This window comes from Zalophus californianus, chromosome 7, assembly GCF_009762305.2.
Source record: "Zalophus californianus isolate mZalCal1 chromosome 7, mZalCal1.pri.v2, whole genome shotgun sequence".
Taxonomy (NCBI): domain Eukaryota; kingdom Metazoa; phylum Chordata; class Mammalia; order Carnivora; family Otariidae; genus Zalophus; species Zalophus californianus.
Genome location: NC_045601.1, coordinates 53,201,545 through 53,220,363, shown reverse-complemented (window position 1 = coordinate 53,220,363; position 18,819 = coordinate 53,201,545). Strand labels below are relative to the sequence as shown.

The window sequence follows — 18,819 nt, the reverse complement described above, 5'->3', positions numbered from 1 at the left end:
CCTTCGGCCCAGGTCATGATCCCAGGGTCCTGGGATAGAGCCCCACATCGGGCTCCCTGCTCAGCGGGAAGCCTGCTTCTCCCTCTCCCACTCCGCCTGCTTGTGTTCCCTCTCTCATTGTGTCTCTTTCTATCAAATAAATAAATAAAATCTTTAAAAAAAAAAAAGAAATGTGAAATAGGGAAACATCTATTCCTGAACAATAGGTTAAGATAATTCCTGACATTTTAGAGTTGCAGCATCTATCACTGATTAAAAGTCTGATATCCTGAGGTGCCTGGGTGGCTCAGTTGGTTGAGTGTCCAACTCTTGGTTTTGGCTCAGGTCATGCTCTCACAGTCATGGGACTGAGCCCCCACGTTGGGTCCCACACTCAGTGCCGAGTCTGCTTCAGATTCTTTCTCCCTCCCGTATGCCCCTCATCTCTCTCTCTCTTTCTCTCTCAGATAAATAAAATCTTAAAAAAAAAAGTCTGATATCCTACTGCCTCCCTAAGTACCATATGGAATATATATAGCATTAATTTAGCACATGTTATAACATTAATTTAGCTTGGATAAATGTAAAATGAAGGATAATTTAAATTTTGAGTACTACTTAGGATACCATATAAAACCATAGTTCTCCAAACCAATGGTAAGACCTGACCTGAAACCGCCTCCAAAAGAAATCACAACTTTAAGGTTTTAAACTACATTTAGAACACACTGCCCAAATAGCAACCTAATAATAAGAACCAATTCTTTTCTCCGTTATGTAAAAAGTTTTCACAATACACAGTTACGTTAAAAACGGCATTGCAGTATTTTGATATCTAACACATTATAATGTGTCTTACATACATGCACTCACCAAAATTGAGTTTTTCTGGTCGACTATCCAAGCTGGCAAGGCAATTCCAAAGCTTGTGGCTAAAACAGAAAGAGTTATTTCTGAAGAATCTCAACTTCCAGTTTTATTATTTAGTTATATCCCAAAATTCTGCCTCCCAACTCCCCCTAGCCCAATAAAAGCTTTAAGAAAGAGTATATTATGTGTGTTCCCATTACATAAAAGTTAATGGATTTTTCCAGAAGGGGGGGGAAACTTGACCAAAGTACATGAATTCCTTCTTATTAAATCTAAATTCTTTTTTTATATGTCCTGGGTAATGTAAACACTATGAATATACAAGAAAATGTTTAAAGTCAGTAAAGAAAAACAGATTGTTTTCATCCAACTTTTATCAAGTGCTAGCTGGAAATGATGAATAATTACAGTGATTACACTTCTCATCAACCTAATCTAAGTTCTATCTTTCAAACTGGTTGCTAGAAAGAAAAATAAAGTAAAAATTAGCTAATGAGAGCTCATTTACATATCTATTTAGCTCCTTGAGGTTATAATTTTCCTATTAACAAACTAAGAAAATCAAAATATTCTTCTCAATCTATTAATATTTTCATTATATATATATATACACACACACACACATATATATATATCCACACCATATCACCAGTAATTTGTAATTATTATTTACCACACCTTGAGGGCCATCTGGATTTCCAAACTCTTCCCAATTTTTCCGCGACTCTTCATCAGTTAAACTAGCATTAAAAGAACAAAACTGCAAAATTAGAAAGGCACATCTGAAAAGTACTCATATATACAAACTCTATTAACTAACCAACTCATTTCTTATAGATATTAATTTTAGAAAATCAAGAAAAGCCTCTCTGAAATCAGAAAAAAAGAGAGGAAAGCAAGGAGTTCTACATTAAAGCAAATGAGAACTACTGAGCCTTTATAGAAATTCCTGGTTGGCCCATGGGTTCTCAAGTTTTGCCAGTTCAAGCAGGAAGATAAAACTTTAAACGTTACTACATTTTCTGAGAAGGCAGGGAGGATTATAGGTGACTTTCTTCTTATATCCTCATATATTTTCCAAAATTTCTTCAGTGAGCACTGTTTATACTTCAATAATAATATATACCTATTTATAAACTTAATACAAATTAATAATAATCCCAAAACTGGTACCACATTCTCAAAGAAAAAAATGAACACCTGTAAAATTCCATTGCTATAGAAAAGGTCATTTGCACTGTTGCTGAGGTCACAATTTTCTCCTAAACCAACTGCCAGAAGGACTAGGAAAATACCTGCTAAAACAACAGCTTCCTAACCCAGCAATATAAAAATGACAGAGTGATTTTTTTAAACACGTAAAAAGAAATATTACCCTTGATCTGGGACATGGCTCAAGGCACAAAATGAGAGTGGTTTTATTCCAGGTCCCAAAATAGATGTTAAAAAAATACTAAAAGAAAATTTCAATTCCTTCAAAAACTTTACAGTGTTGTTAAGCAGACAAGGCAGACACACACAAAATGACCAGTAATATCATAAGAAAGGCATTTTTTGAAGACTAAGTGGCAAAAGATTACGTTTATATCCAAATCTAATTTTAACCTTCCCAGAATATACACATATAGGATACAATGTAATTTTCTATTCAACAAAGCTCCACATTAAGAGTGAAAATGCAGAAGTACCTTTAAAAACTAGCAAAAATTTGCAATGAGTTCAAATTTTTTTCCTCTAAACCTAATTTCTATTTTTTATTATTTTTTTAAGTAAGCTCTACATCCAACGTGGGGCTTACACACTACACCAACTCAGCCAGCCAGGTGCCCCCTAATTTTTTTTAATTGAAGTACAGTTAGCACAATATTACATTAGTTTCAGGTGTACAAAATAGAGATTGACAAGTTTATAAGTTATGCTATGCTCACAAGTGTAGCTACCATCTTTCACTGTACAATGCTATTATAATAACATTGACCGTATTTCCTATGACTTATTTTTAAAATAAAAATAGGTATTAATTTTGTACCCTGCAACTTTACTGAATTCATTTATTACTTTTAAAAAGTTTTTTGGTGGTCTTTAGGGTTTTCATGCCATCTGCAAAAGGTTACAGTTTAACTTCTTCCTTACCAATATGAATGTCTTTTATTTATTTTTCTCGTCTGACTGTTGTGGCTAGCACTTCCAGTACTATGTTGAATAAAAGTGGTGAGAGTGGACATCCTTGTCTTAGCTCAGTTTTTCACCACTGAGTATGATGTTAGCTGTGGGTTTTTCATATATGACCTTTATTATGTTGAGCTATGTTCCCTCTAAGACTCTAACAGTTGAGGGAGAGTTTTATCATAAAACAGATGTTGAATTTTGCAAAATACTTTTTCTGAATCTATTGAGATGATCATCTGATTTTTATTCTTCGTTCTATTAACGTGGTGTATCACCCTGACTGATTTCGCAAATACTGAGACATCCTTGCATCCTCAAAATAAATCCTACTTGATTGTGGTGAATGATCCTTCTAATATATTGTTGAATGTGACTTGGTAATATTTTGCTGAGGATTTCTGCACCTATGTTCGTCAGGAACTGAAAATATTTTAAAACTTATCAATTTGGTCATTTATGAAAACAAGTACATTGACATCTTCAGTCCCTTTTTAACTTTAACTCCACTTATACTATTTGACCTAAGTCCACAGTAAAATACAGAAGCCAACAAAAAGCACTGTAGAGAGGTTCATAAGGATGGTGCTTATGGTGGCTCTTTTTTGCTAAGGGAGGGATATTTCTCAAAAATTTTTGGCCTGGTTTCCCTGTACAACTGTCCACTTACCCAGGGGTTTTGCTATTATTTTTCTCAATATTCTGTCCTCTTATCAGATTCTTTTCCCAAAAATAATTATCTGTCCGCTCTACCTTTCTAATGATGGCAGCATAATAAACTGCTTTGTTCTCTACACAATGCCCTTGATTTTGCAAAATAAAGCATAGCTCACATCATAGAAACACTTCATTTTTTCAAACTGCATACACAGTCGATTACCATTCCATTAATTCATTCATTAAGCTGATTTGTACAACTGGTGTGTGACAGGCAGCACCATGCTCCATACTCAATCAAATTAAAGGAACTTTATCATAAACTTTTTAAAAGTGTAAGAAAGGAACATTTTTGGCTACTTATTAGTGCTTCAGTATACCATTCCTAAGACTTAAAAAATACTTAAAAGTTATGTAATTTTAGGGGCACCTGGGTGGCTCAGATGGTTAAGTGTCTGCCTTCAGCTCAGGTCATGATCTCTAGGTCCTGGGATCGAGCCCCGCATCAGGCTCCCTGCTTAGCGGGGAGTCTGCTTCTCCCTCTCCCTCTCTCCCTGCTTGTGCTGGCTTTCTCGCTCTCTCTCTCAAATGAATAAATAAAAAATCTTAAAAAAAAAGTTATGTACATTTTAGTATAATTCATATATAATAAGGTTAAACAAGACCAGTAATATTAACATAATTTTTAAAAATTCAAGGCGTATAAAGTTTCCTAAACATGATTATATCCCTTAACTTTGCGGGTGGGAGGTTGTGCCATAGATCCTATTACAAATCTGATAAAATCTCTAACCCTTCTGGCCCTGGAAAAATGCATAGTTAACAAATACACATAAATTCTGTATACAGGGTGCCTGGGTGGCTCAGTTGGTTGGGCGACTGCCTTCGGCTCAGGTCATGATCCTGGAGTCCCGGGATCGAGTCCTGCATCGGGCTCCCTGCTCAGCGGGGAGTCTGCTTCTCCCTCTGACCCTCTTCCCTCTCGTGCTCTCTCTCTCTCTCATTCTCCCTCAAATCAATAAATAAAATCTTTAAAAAAAAATTCTGTATACAGTTTCAGGGGTCCCAGATTTTACATCCTGATCTAGAGAATGTTTTCATTAAATTATAGGTGAATGACCCTGAGTTGACTATGTTACTAAGTTACATACTCATGCATAGGAACACACAAAAACACATTTAAAAAAAAATAGCTTTAAAGTAACATCTATGTTGTCCACTTGTTATAAAGTAGCTTAAACATATGTTTTACACCCAAAAGCCAAATCCCAACTATATCCAAAAGAAACCAGAAACTATGAACCAGAAAATTCAATAGTTGGTCTAACTCCTCAAAACTAACCACCTCCTTTCCTTTAAGTTAGAAACTGGTATGAAGAAATAAGAATGACCCAGCTTGTTATTATAATGGGCAAATAAGGGAAGAGAAAATATCCTGAAGAGCCAAAGCAAATTCTAAAAAACTGTGCAGTTCAAAGCCTATAAACACATTCCAAAAGCTGCTTGAGTTATACTTAGGCTGCTAGAACTATGCATAAAATGGGAACTTCAATCACCCAGAACTTATATTTATCTAATCCATTTATACTTATACAAGTTACAAGATCTCAAAGCTCTGGGTCCCATAATTATTTTACTCCTTCATTTGTCTTACGGACCATCAACTATTTAAGACATTTTACTTAAAAAGCATTCTATAGCTTGATCATATAATTGAGTTAAAACCAAAGGCCATATATTCTTCTTCTGTACTTTTTAGATAATGACCATACAACATAAAGAGTCAGATTTCCAGTAACGTGAGAACAAAATCATGAACTTAAGAATATTACAATACCTGAAAACTGAGGGGGGAGGGGGGACAAAGGGACTAAAATTAAAACTACCAATTAATCAATCTTAGCTATCTGACTTCCTCTGGGTATCTTCAGTTCTTCTCAAATTACCTGAAGACAGCAACTAAAGCACTGAAACACTTGAGCAATGAGAGTAAATGCTTAGAAGAGACACAGTGAAAAAAGGGGAAGACACCAACTGAAAAACAGCAATCTGGAGGACATCTGCCATACAGAAAACGAAATGTAGTACACACTTCAGGAAGTTCCTGAAGGCACTGCTTTATCGCAGAATCATATTCACATATGTAACAAGCAACTCACAAAAAAGACGGGAGAGGAGACATAGTCAGTATACTTTTATTAAGCACAAAATGAGTATTTCCCAAACTTCTGTAAGTCATATACCACTTCTACTTGATATTACATCTGAGTATCCTATTTACCTTTTTTTCTTTTAAGATTTTATTTATTTATTTGACATAGAGAGAGCGCACAAGCAGGGGAAGTGGCAGGCGAAGGGAGAGGGAGAAGCAGGCTTCCCGCTGAGCAGGGAGCCCGATGCAGGGCTCGATCCCAAGACCCTGGGATCATGATCTGAGCCAAAGGCAGATGCTTAACCAACTGAGCCACCCAGGCGCCTGTCCTATTATTTACTTCTGTTTTTAAAATCAGCACAAAATTATACATCACTGAGTCCTCTAAAAAGAGACAACATCTTGTCTGTATTTTACTCTTTAACATAAGAGCTGTATTGGGATATGCCTATGAGCCCTGAAGAATCCAGCTAACTTTTATCTCTTGTAATATTAACACTCAAGGAAAAACTCTAATTCTATATACCCTTATCTTGTTCCCCAAAAATTAAACTAGTCTTTAGATAGCTAAGATAAGCTACGTTTCCAAAATAAGAGAAAGAGATCTAGTCTAAAAAAAGCCTAGATATGAAAACAAGGTATAAGTATATCCTCTTCCAATCAGAATGCTTAGAAAATAACTCAATTAACATATTACCTACTACTGAATTTAACTAACTTCACAGGGCAAAAGCACTATTCTAGGTTACTTAAAATTCAAGTTTAGTTAAATTAGCAGTTTAGGGTTGTCAGGCAGTTCCATAAACAGACTCAACATATAAGGTCATCATTTAAAAGCTTATGACAAATATTTTATTCAAATAAAAAACTATCTTTACCACTCCTAAAAATGTGTAATGGGTCCTATGATACTTACGCTGCATAAGCTTTTGCTATCCTCATGAACATAACTTCATCACCTCCTTTATCTGGATGATATTTAAGTGAGAGCAAACGATACTGTTTCTTAATTTCTGCTACTGTTGCCCCCTAAAACGAAAGCTTTGTTTTAGTTAAAATAAGCACAATGCTGTAAAAACATAATTCATCCTATTTTGAACTTTAAAATATAAACTATTCGGTATTTTCAGAAAGAGAAAATGTTTTCATCCTATATAATTGTCCCATAAGTTTCATCCCATGTATTTTTTAAATAAAAATATACTTATTTTGTCCAATATGTTTATTTTATTGAGCACCTACTGGGCGTTGTGTAACACCAGGCACCAAGGATTTAAGAATGAAACCACACAATGCCATATTAAAATAAAATAAAAAGATAGCAACATTTAAATATCAAAGTGATCACAGTAAATTAAGTCTGTCTGAAGAAACTCTCAAATCAAAGGTTAACTCCCTTTCTAAGAAATAATCAGAAGAATATTTGGTTTCATTTGTTTATCAATACTTTAATGTTAAACACTTAAGAAGTTTACCTGTTTCCTAATTAGACTCAATTTCTATTAATAAATTTTTCATATTGATTTTTATGGCATTAAATTGCCCCCCCAAAATCTTTTAATCTTAAAAAAATTCTCTCTTGATCATGATCATCACAGTAAGAAAAATCAGATATGACGCAAATTTTGCTTCTATAAAACCATTAACAATGAAACCGGTTCTTTGTAAGACAGAAAGAGACTTAACACACTGCTTTAGTGTCAACTAACACAGGATCATGAGATTTTTACCATCCAAATAACATAAATGAACCCCCTGGTTTTAACTTTGCATTAAACCAATTTATAAAAGTCTTTTAAAAATATACTAACTTCTCATCTCATCTTCAAACATTCTTATATTTAGCAATTTCAAACCAAGCCTTACTAGGATGAACTTAACATCTGCAGCTTAAAAAACATATATACATTAGAATAATAATGGATTACATATCCAAACTGATTTCTTTAGGCACAACCCAATTCCTTTTAGGATATGGGCTTACAGTATTTTCATAGAGTCAATAAACTAATGTGCATTGTAGAAAAATACTTACAGGATCCAAATTTAATACTTCATAAGGATTGTATTCTTGATATTCTCGGTCTGTTTTGGAAACTTTGTATGCAAGGAATAAGAACAATGCCCATCCTGCAAGCAGAACTATCTTCCTGTTTAGGAAAAAGATACATGAAGTATAAATAAATATACCTATACGGTTTTCCTTTAAGAATCGATAAAGACATACGGCAGAACAAAGCAATAAAACAATCAAAGCGTCCTACATCGCTATGATATTGACTCAATTCTATAATCTCTGGGTTGTAAACTCCTGTCACAACCAGAGCAGTGCCTTTTTTACCTTTGAATTCTTTAGAATCTAGTAGTCTGCATCTAGAATCTTACCTGTAATATTCTCTCGATTGCTATTTGCAGAATTTTATGTATAGAACTTAATTCAACTTATTGGTCTCATTATATTAGATCAAAATATATTAAAACTAAGTATTCAGTAAACCATTTATGTAAAAAAGAAAAAAAGAGCTGCTCTTAACCTAATAATTAGACTTTGAGTAAGATAAACTGCAAAAAATGGGTGAATGAATAGCCTTGTTTATAACAGTAAAACTTTAGAAACACATTAAATATCCATTTATATGGGACTAATTAAATAAATCATTTATAGGAGACTAATAAACCAAGACACAGCCAAACAATTAGCGAATACAAATATAGAAAGATGTACATAATTGGATAAAAAGGGATATAAAGGAATAGATAGTTTAAAAAAAATAAGCAAACCTAACCTCTTCTCTCCAATATGCTCTGTTTAGTAAAAATATTTAAAAGACTGATATTACCAGTATTGGAGAGGCTAAAAAAAAAAAAAGAACACTCATACCCTTTACACTCTGAAGGAATGTCTGGCAATAAGGTGTCAAAACCCTGAAGAAGTACATACCCTTTTAACTATCTATTTCAAGAAATTTAGAAGGAAATAAACTAGAATTAGGTATATAAAAAGCTGGTTACAAATATATAACAGAAATAATACACAGAATAACAGAAAACACACACAGAGATGTCCATCAATAGAGTAGTAGACAAATTAATGGTATATTAATAAAGTGAAATACCATCTAGCCAATAAAAACAATATTTACTGTGGAAGATCATTAAATTAAATTAAAACAAGAAAAACAGCTTTCCAAGATATATGTATAATATGTATGTTATTTTTAATAAATAAAACTTTATTAAAAATATAGAAGGTAAATCATCTTAATAGTGGCTATCTTTAAGTGATGAAATTGAGTAATTTTATATTTTTATACTCTTTATATCACAATTTGTTATGTAAGTAGGAACTGTTAAACACATAAAATGAATCGAGGCCTAATCAAACAAAATTGGAGTGACCTTTTTTTCAAAGACAGAAAATATTCCAGGTGTTTAAGCTCATTTGGTAGAAACCTAGCTTAAATATATTTATTTGGAATGAGCCTCTAGGATCAAGTTTAAATCCACCTACTGACCTTTATCACCCAATAAAAAAAAAAATCCCCATCTCCCAAAGTTCCCTAAGCTTTTCCTACCATCATGCTTTTGCTCTTGAATCTTTCCACCTAGAATTCCCATTCCCCATTTCTGCCTATCCAAAATCTATTCATCCTTCAAGACTCACCTCAAAGCAATTGTTACCCTTGTCAAGGTGATCATGGGAAAACCAGGGTTATAGTCACTAAGAAGCAAAACCCATGACTTTTCTCCTCTAACTCACTGCAAGCTCCTTGAGCACGTGAACAGGATCTTACTGAGTTTTTGACTAACCCCAGAGTAGCTTAAACAGGGTTGGCATTCAGATACAAATTTCTTTCCATCTAGCCAAAATAATGTTCTAATCCTTATTAAGTACCTAATACTGCAAACTTCTTTCCATACTACCTATATCCCCAAAGAGGAAAAGGATGTCCTACCTGGAACACTCCCACTTCTACCTAGCTATCTAGGGAGAGGTAATTAAGAACACAGCCTCTGGAAAACTACCTGAGGTCAAATTCCAGCTTCACCACTTACTAACTTAGAGATCTTGGAAAGTTGCTTTGTCCTTTACAACTCAGTTTCCAATTTTTAGGGTGGGTTTGAGAATTAAAAGAGATTAGGTATGTAAAGCACCTAGAAGGTATCTCACAGATAGTAAACAATTCCTGTTAGCTGTTCTCAGTATGTCTTACCCAATCTCAGCCCTGACCTCACTCAGAGAAGCCTTCTCTGTCTCAAGCCAGAAAGCCCTTCCTCTGCTCTGTCATGGCACCCCCCTCATAGCCCTTACTAAACTCTATTATCATTACTTGTTTACTTGCCAGTTTCTCCCACAACTGTTAAGTTGCTGAACCACATCTATTTGTTAATCACAATATATCAGTTCCTGGTATATTACTTGACACATAAATAATCGGCACACAATGACTACTTATTGAATGAATAAGGAGAATAATTTACATAGTAATTTTTAACTCAAACCCAAAGTTTGCCATTCCTTCGATATGCTACAGAACACTTGAAAATCTACAAGTTAATAATTCCACATTTTGTTTTGCCAATGCTCCAAAAGGCTAAGAAAGCTCAGAAAACAAAGATAAAAGTGAAATTGAAAACCACTAAAACAAGACTTAAAAGCAAACAAGGGTAGAAGAAGGGAGAGGAATCAAAACACCCAGGATATACTATACCCCAGGACAAATGCTCTACATGGTGCACCTGGCTCTCTAAGCTCAAGAATGAAGAGAGGATTAGAGAAGCTCATAATAGAACCGCCCAGGCTGATGAAAACTGTAACAACCAATAACACCATGCTTTAATTTCCTGAAAGCCAAAGCAAAGGGGGAAACATAATGGATTTCATCATGATCTACACCCAATTTTTTAAAAACATATTTAGGTCCTGTGGAAAGATAAGCGTCTTTCCCTACATATAATAGCATCAGTGATCAACTTGTGAAGTCTTGTGTTTTTACTCTAAGTATATTTTAAAGGTCATTTTGGAAGCAACTTCCAGAAATGAGAGCATTACGCAATGACTGCTTAATTGTGAAACAATGCTTTAAGGTTAAGTAGCACAAAGGTTTTGATGTTTCTGACCTTATCTAAATTGTTACCTAATTTAATTCTTCCTCACTTATAAACATCCCTTAATTTGTGCTTCCATTTAAGTAAATCAGTTTACTAATCACTAAAGAGAACTTCACAGGGTTGGGTTTTTTTCTTGAAAACTGAGGTTCAGATACCCACAAAGTATTGACCAAAACCAAAAAAGGAAGAGATTAGGAGGCCACAACTATTTGCCTTGCTACCTCATAAAACTTTAAAATGAGAAGCAAAAGCAAAGAATAAACAGTGAACATAAAACTACTCTTCTAATCACTAATTTTGCCTTTTACTTTCGCATCAATGTAGAACTCTTAACACCAAAGCTAAAATTTCCCTCCCTCTGCAAAGGAACTAAACTAGGCAAAGTAAAACCTTACCAAGAAAGACCATTTAAGCCCCCTGAAGTTACACAGATATGTTGAAAACTATCATCATCATTTAAGCCAAAATTAAAAAATAAATGGCTCTACTTTTACTAATTATCACTGCTAGTTCTTCCCTTCCTATCTACTGGACAGATAGATATAAGTAATTCACAAGATACAATCCTCCAATAATAGCAACTCTTTCATTACAGATTCACCTACTACCTCAAAACTGATGATTCAGGGTGAAGATCCAAAGCCTAGGCTCTAAACCAGCATACCCCATAGCCTCACAAAATCAAATAAGCCTCCTCTAATTAAACATGCTAATGTCCTGTTTAATCAAATTGGCCTGCCAAAATAAAAGGTCCCCGCTCTACCACTTCTAGCTCCAGGACCCTGGTCAAGTTACCTCATCTTCCTCTTACTTTCTTCATCTGACAAAATAGCAAGAACATCTACTTTGAAGTTAATAATAAAATTATGAGATAACACATAAAGCCCTAGCACAGCATCTGGCATACAGTATGTGCTCAATAAACTTTAATTATCACTATGAAATGCAAACTTGATTATGTCACCTCCCTGCTTTTGATAATCTTTTAAAGATTCTCCCATAGTCTTTAAGGCAAAATGCCAATCCTGACAAGATGCACAAGGTCTTCCTTCAAGATTTGACTTCCCTTTCTCCCTCCCCCAAGTCAGAAGTACATTCTCTCTCCTTTGAACCTCTAAATCACTGTTTAAAAGCTCCCAAATTCACATCTTACCCCCACCTAAGGCTACAATTTCTTTAAACATATGTTTTATTCATCATTATACCCACATTTTATATGTTACCTAGCAAAGAGTAAGCACTAAGTTTTGTTTTTTTTTTTTTTACTGAAACCAATTACTTACTTTACTGTAGGAATAATATTTGGCTGGGGTTTTAATAACCGTAAACGATACCACATACATCTTCCATATACTTTTCTGATATTCTTTAATCGAATTTGCTCTGTCAAAAAAAAATAAATAAATAAGGTGGTAAGTTAAAGCATTTTTCACATGAAGGCAAAACCAGTTAATACCATACTAACCTTCATTACCATGCTAAAATTTTACTGGAATATAAAAGACTACCTACTCAAATAACCTTTAAGAAAAATTGACAACATCGGTTAATTTTTCTGCCATTCAGAACAAATGATCTATGTGGAAAATCTTGTTCGACTACCAGGCAACCATTTTTTTAATAAAGATTTGTATTTATTTATTGAGAGCGAGAATGGTAGAGAGAGAGCATGAGAGGGAACAAGGTCAGAGGGAGAAGCAGACTCCCTGCTGAGCAGGGAGCCGGATGCTGGACTCGATCCTGGGACTCCAGGATCATGACCTGAGCTAAAGGCAGTCGCCTAACCAACTGAGCCACCCAGGCACCCCAGGCAACCATTTTCATGTGAGACTTAAATAACTTCTAATTGAAAACACAAAAACTGACTTGAACCCAAAATATTTAGTCACATAATCAGCAATTTCTGAGAAATGCTCTCTTCCTTTCCCTTTTGCTATAGAAGGTACAAAAAGTGTAAAATAGCTGAAACATGCAGCTTATTAAAAGGAAGCTAAGCAGAAATGGTATTATTCAATTATGAGAATGATTATGTTAAATTAGAAAAGTCACCCAAACCCATAAGAAGTTAAAATAGGTTCATATAGGAGTTATAAGAAAAGGCATTATTTTAGTCGCCAGGAAAAATCTGCAATTCAATTAAAGAGGAATTAAACTAAAGCCAAAATATCATGTATTGTTTTACTAAACTCATTACCATCACTTGAATAACTTTCCTAAGTTAAAAAAAATTAAGTTTTAAAATAAAAATGTATCTTTTCACGAAGATGTCATGCAGAAAGCAAAGGGAAAAAACCCTCCCCTTCCCAAAGCTGAAGCCAAAACAAAGGCTTGGAAGGCCAACAAGGCAATGCTAAAAGGCAACCCCAGCCACACAAAACACACACACACACACACACACACACACACACAAGATCTGCATGTCACCCACCTTCTGGTGGCCCAAGATACTCCAAAGGTAGCCCAAATATTTTCCCTGGAAGAGCAACAAGCTTGACCACCATGCCATCATCAAGTTCCCCCTGAGCAATGAGTCAGCCATGAAGAAGACAGAAGACAACAATAATTGTTGTGTTCATTATGGATGTCAAGGCCAACAAGCACCAGATCAAACAGATTAAGAAGAAGCTCTATGACACTGAAAAGGGCCAAGGTCAACACCTGATCAGGAAGGCCTGATGGGAGAAGAAGGCATATGGTCCCCTGGCTCCTGACTATAATGCTTTGGTTGTTACCAACAAAACTGAGATCACCTACACTGAGTCCAGCTGGTTAATACTAAATAGAAATTTTTTCACAATACTAGAAACAACAAAACTGCAGTGCTTAAATGAGATGTTAGATAAGTAAAAGAACTCTGCATATAACAGAATGCTCCAAAGCCACCATGTAAGTAAGAACTCCAACTACCCTGTTACCACCAGGCTTTGAGGAAAGCACCCACATAGGAGAGGTATGTGGTAGGAGGTATCAGAACGAGGTGTGATGACAATGGATCCATATACGGGAAAGGGTAGTGACAGCAAAGGAGACTGGTAATATGCAGGGGGACTGATCAAATAAGTTAACATATAAAAGATAACTGGGGTCAGTTTTTCACTGTCAGAGAAGGGAGTTACACATATGAAAAATTCGAAAATAACGAATCCTGTGGTACTGAATTGGAATTAAAGATTTTGGTATGAACTAATATCTTTCCATGTAGAAATACAGATGTATTCTATACATATATATTCCCTAACACTACTAAGGGAGCCTAGGAGCAGTGTGCAAGATCAATAGCAGTGAGCACATCAACACCCAGATCTAGTTTCTAAATACCACTACTCTCCACTAACAAGAACAAGGGATCCAAGTGTCTTTCCACAAAATATTACAAAAGGGAAAAGAATAATTTTACAGTGGGAAAATATGGTAGGCTGAACAACTGCCACCCAAAATGTCCACATCCTAATATCCTGAACCGGTGAATACATTATCTTACAAAGCAAAAAAGACTTTACAGATCCAACTAAATTAAGATGAGATGGGGAGATGTATCCTACGTTATCTGGATGGGCACAATATAATCACAGGGATCCTTAAAAGGAGGAGGCAGGAGGGTTGAAGACAAAGAAGGTGATATGATAATGGGAGCAGATGTTGGAGTGATGTCCTCTGAAGATGGAGGGAAGAGTCATAAGTCAAGGAACACAGGCTGTCTCTAGAAGCTAAATAAGGCAAGAAAACAGACTCAACTCTAGAGCTTCCAAGAAGAACCAGTTCTACCAACCCCATGATTAGCCCGGTGAAATTGATTTTGGACTTCCAGCCTGGTGAACTGTAAGAAAATACATTTGTGTTGTAATAAGCCATTAAGGTTGTAGTAATCTGTTACAGCAGCAATAGGAAACTATTATAGAAAGCCTGGCAGACATTATCTTAATCAAGTGATCAGTGAACATCAATAGCAATGGGACAAAATGCAACCATATACGATCTGACAGAATACAATAAGAGACACAGAGAATCAGTTTTGTAAAATTCCTGCCTAAGATATATAATCTGAATCTAATCATGAGAAAACACCAGACAACCCGCAGTTTCATTCTACAAAATAATTGGCCTATAATCTTCAAAGTCAACAAGCTGAAGAACTGTTCCAGACTGAAGGAGATTAAAGAAACATGTCAACTAAATGTCATGTGTGATTCTGAACTGGATCTTTTGCTATAAAGAACTTCACTGAGACGAAACTTAAACAGGGTCTGAGAATGAAGTGGAGTAATGTTAATTTTTTTATTTTCATGGTTAAATTATGGACATTTTTGAAAGTATCACCAGTGATTTTTTAATCTGTATTTCATTAAATTAAGCCTCCACAGTTTTCCATTTTCAACTATAAAACCAAGGAAATGTTTGACAAAGTTATAAGAACAATGCTGAAGTTTCTATTAACCAGATGGCTTGATCTATTCAAAGGAATGATATTCTCCCAATGTCTCTGGCCAAAAAAAAGTACACATGGTTTTCAGCCCCGTAGTTTTTCACAATGTGTACATGTACATTTTATGCCTCACTCTTCCAATCCAAAACTTATATCTTAACTTTTTAGGATAATACTGAAGTCAACCAATAAGTACTACAAGCTATAGTTTACACAGTAACACACTGGCATTTAGATTTCCAGCACAACTAAATACAAATTCCAAATCTCTACATGAATGACCTCAAGTCAAAGTAAGTATCACAAGTGAAGTCTTTCCAGGCAGTTTTTTAGAAGACACTTAGAATTAAAAAAAAAAAAGTTCATTTATAAACTTCTAGTTTGTAGAATTACTAGTGTCATGGCCAGTACAAATTATATTAATAATACCATTAACTTATAGTTTTTAAAGAAATCATCCACATTTATAGAAAAAGGAAATTAACAAAGTCGTAAAACAATTCTGTGGTTTAAAAACAATATAACATTATGATTGCTCTCAGCAGCTGAACAAAGTTTTTATGTCTGTGGAAATAGTACAGGTTTGGGGGAAGGTTATTATGGTTGTGCTTCATAAGCTATACAATGTCTTTGCTAAAATAGTCACAGCCATCTGTCCATGCCAGAACAATCTGCCAGGGTGTAGTATATCTGAGTGAACCCTTAGCACCATATTCCTTGAAGCCAAAGAACTGAAGAATGCTAGCCAGAAACAAAATCTTCAAACCTGTCTGCCTGATTACAGCAAAAAGAATTTTTATTTATTTATTTTTAAAGATTTTATTTATTTATTTAGCAGAGAGAGATAGTGAGAGCAGGAACACAAGCCAGGGGAGTGGGAGAGGGAGAAGCAGGCTTCCCGCCGAGCAGGGAGCCTGATGTGGGACTCAATCCCAGGACCCTGGGATCATGACCTGAGCCGAAGGCAGACGCTTAACGACTGAGCCACCCAGGCGCCCAGCAAAAAGAATTTTTAAAAATCATATTATCTACTTGTAGATTTCTAATTTGGCATCTCAAATTTTTTATCAGAAGTCTGAAGAGTGGCAAAAGATGTCATTTTTGACATGGAGTTGACATTTTAAAATAAAATAGTTCCATCACTTTTAAACACACCAATGAAATCTAAATACCACAGCAATTTCATAGCCACCATCATCCATTTACAAAACTTCATGTACAAGCCAACCCCTCATTTTACTTCCCCCACATTTTATCCTAATGTAACATATTTTTATCCTGGTAAGTCATTTCTTATGATACTGACAAATGCCTCTTAAAATTAATTTTTTATTCCCCATGACTATTAAGTTTTTCCTAACTTTTTATTTTGAAAATCTTCAAACCTTCAGAAAAGTTGAAAGAATATTACAATGAACAGTACCTTTCACCAAATGTTAACATTTTGCAACTCTCAGCCTTACCTCTAGTTTCCTTTTTCCCCCTCTCTTTTTTATCCGAACTATCTTCCTGTAAACTGCAGACATCAAGATGCCTCACCTCTAAATGCTTTAGCACATACTGCCAAAGAACATCAGTAAGTTTATCATACTCAGGTTTGACATCTATAAACTTTTAGATGCTAAAATTTGATGCTACTTTTTTTGGTGTTATCAAGACAACATAAATATTTTAAGTTGATAAATTACTAAAATGAGAGTAAAGTATCTGCTATGCTATCACTTCTAAGCTTATAAATATCCCATAAATACCAAAACTTATTTTTAAAAATGAAAAGTTCATTTTTGCCAATCCGACACATTAGACAAAATAGCTTTATCTTCTAATTTAAGTATATTTTGTTAAAACTTGGAAGCTGCAGATTACCTTGAATCATTCAATTTATAGAAAATATACCCTATATAATCAATTTGGCAAAGGCAGCCCTCATTTTAATTAAATCAATTAGACAAATCAAACTTGGTCAAAAAAATAGTATGACTTCATTTTTCAGTTCAAATAAATATATCAACATATATTTTTGATATTGTGAAAATTATAAAAATCACTGAGAAATTTTGGAATGCTTTATAATATAGATTACTTAAATTAACAAGGCTAAATGATATAGACAGAACATGACTTATTTAAAAGAAAAAAGTACCACACTTCTTTTTCCAAAATTCAGTGACTACTAAAACTATTCCTAAATCCCTAGGGGGGTCCAAGAAAATAGTACCAAGAGTTAAAAGGTTATATTCAATAATCCAAAAAGTCTAAAAGACATTATACATCAGTTTTCTAGCTACCCAAAGTCTTTCTGCTGCTAGTTGAGACTATATTACCTCACCATGATGATACTGGCTCACCCACTGTTGGGACAATTTTGTTTTATTCATTTTAAAAAATAGGAAAACACATTTTACTATAATAGGGCGGTTTGGTTCCCAGAATGCTGCAAAAGAGGAGAGGCATGAGAATGATAATTTGTTAGTGAAAAATTGAGAATCACTGCTCTAGACCACCAAAACTATAGCTCTCCTAAAATCATCCTAATCTCAAAATACACTAAGAGAAACTAAAGCTTCTGTTACGATCTTAACTTGAATCTGAATAGGTAGCCAAAATGTGTCATTCTCAAGGTGAGGTCAGAACCATTTGGATTTGGGATGGATAGAGGACTGACTAAACACTACTCACCACCACCAGTGCACACAATCACAGATTATCTAAATTGGAAGGTTTCAGAAACTTGGGTTCATCTGCCACCTACACACAAGAAGGAAACCTAGGTAACTTACTAAATGCTGTACCAAAAGTAAAAAACAGAATGGGCATATAGTATGGAATGGTTGTAAGTGTGTCAGTCGTTACCCCCATGATCACATAGCTGACTGGGAGCTGTGGTTCACTGCTGCCCAGCATCATGAGAGTACTGTACCACGTATCGCCAGCCCAGAAAAAGACCAAAATTCAAAATTCGAAGCACAGTTTCCACTGAGTGTGTACCAATTTCATACTTTACAGTCCAAAAATCATAAATTGAACCATTATGACCCGGGACCATCTGTATGATATTTTATAGTATGTGATTTTTTAAATATGCAACTAAAATTTTTTAATTAAATATTTGAAGTAGAAAAGACATCGTCTGTAAAAGGATAAATAAGCAAGATGGCCAAAAACTATTTTCATCTCATTAAGAAGTAGGAGAATATTAAGTCAAGATCTTGTCTCTTCTCTGCTTAAAAACCTTCAATAGCTTCCCATTGAACTTAAAATAAAATCCAAGCTTCTTACCCTGGCTTACAAACATGCTCTGCACCCCAGCTCCCTCTCTGACTTTATCCCAGATTATTCTCCTCACCTGGCAAACTCCTGCCACTCTGGTCTTCTCTATTCATGGAATATGACCAACTTGTTTTTGGCTTAAAGGCTCTTGTACACAAACAACTGTTCAGCCAGCCAGTTATAGGCTTTT

At 34.9% G+C, this 18,819-nt stretch overlaps 1 protein-coding gene across 3 annotated transcripts in view; it reads right to left on the bottom strand.

Moving 5' to 3' along the window:
• The window catches only part of SEC63 (SEC63 homolog, protein translocation regulator), a 68,059-nt gene that overhangs the window by 39,345 nt on the left and 9,895 nt on the right, over positions 1-18,819 (bottom strand). For all 3 annotated transcript variants that reach the window (XM_027601690.1, XM_027601688.1, XM_027601689.1), the window contains exons 2-6: positions 12,220-12,319; positions 7,860-7,974; positions 6,741-6,853; positions 1,528-1,589; positions 853-911 (exon numbers count right to left, since the gene is read on the bottom strand). In XM_027601690.1, the coding sequence (XP_027457491.1) occupies positions 853-911; positions 1,528-1,589; positions 6,741-6,853; positions 7,860-7,974; positions 12,220-12,319 (449 nt within the window). The remainder of the gene's footprint in view (positions 1-852; positions 912-1,527; positions 1,590-6,740; positions 6,854-7,859; positions 7,975-12,219; positions 12,320-18,819) is intronic.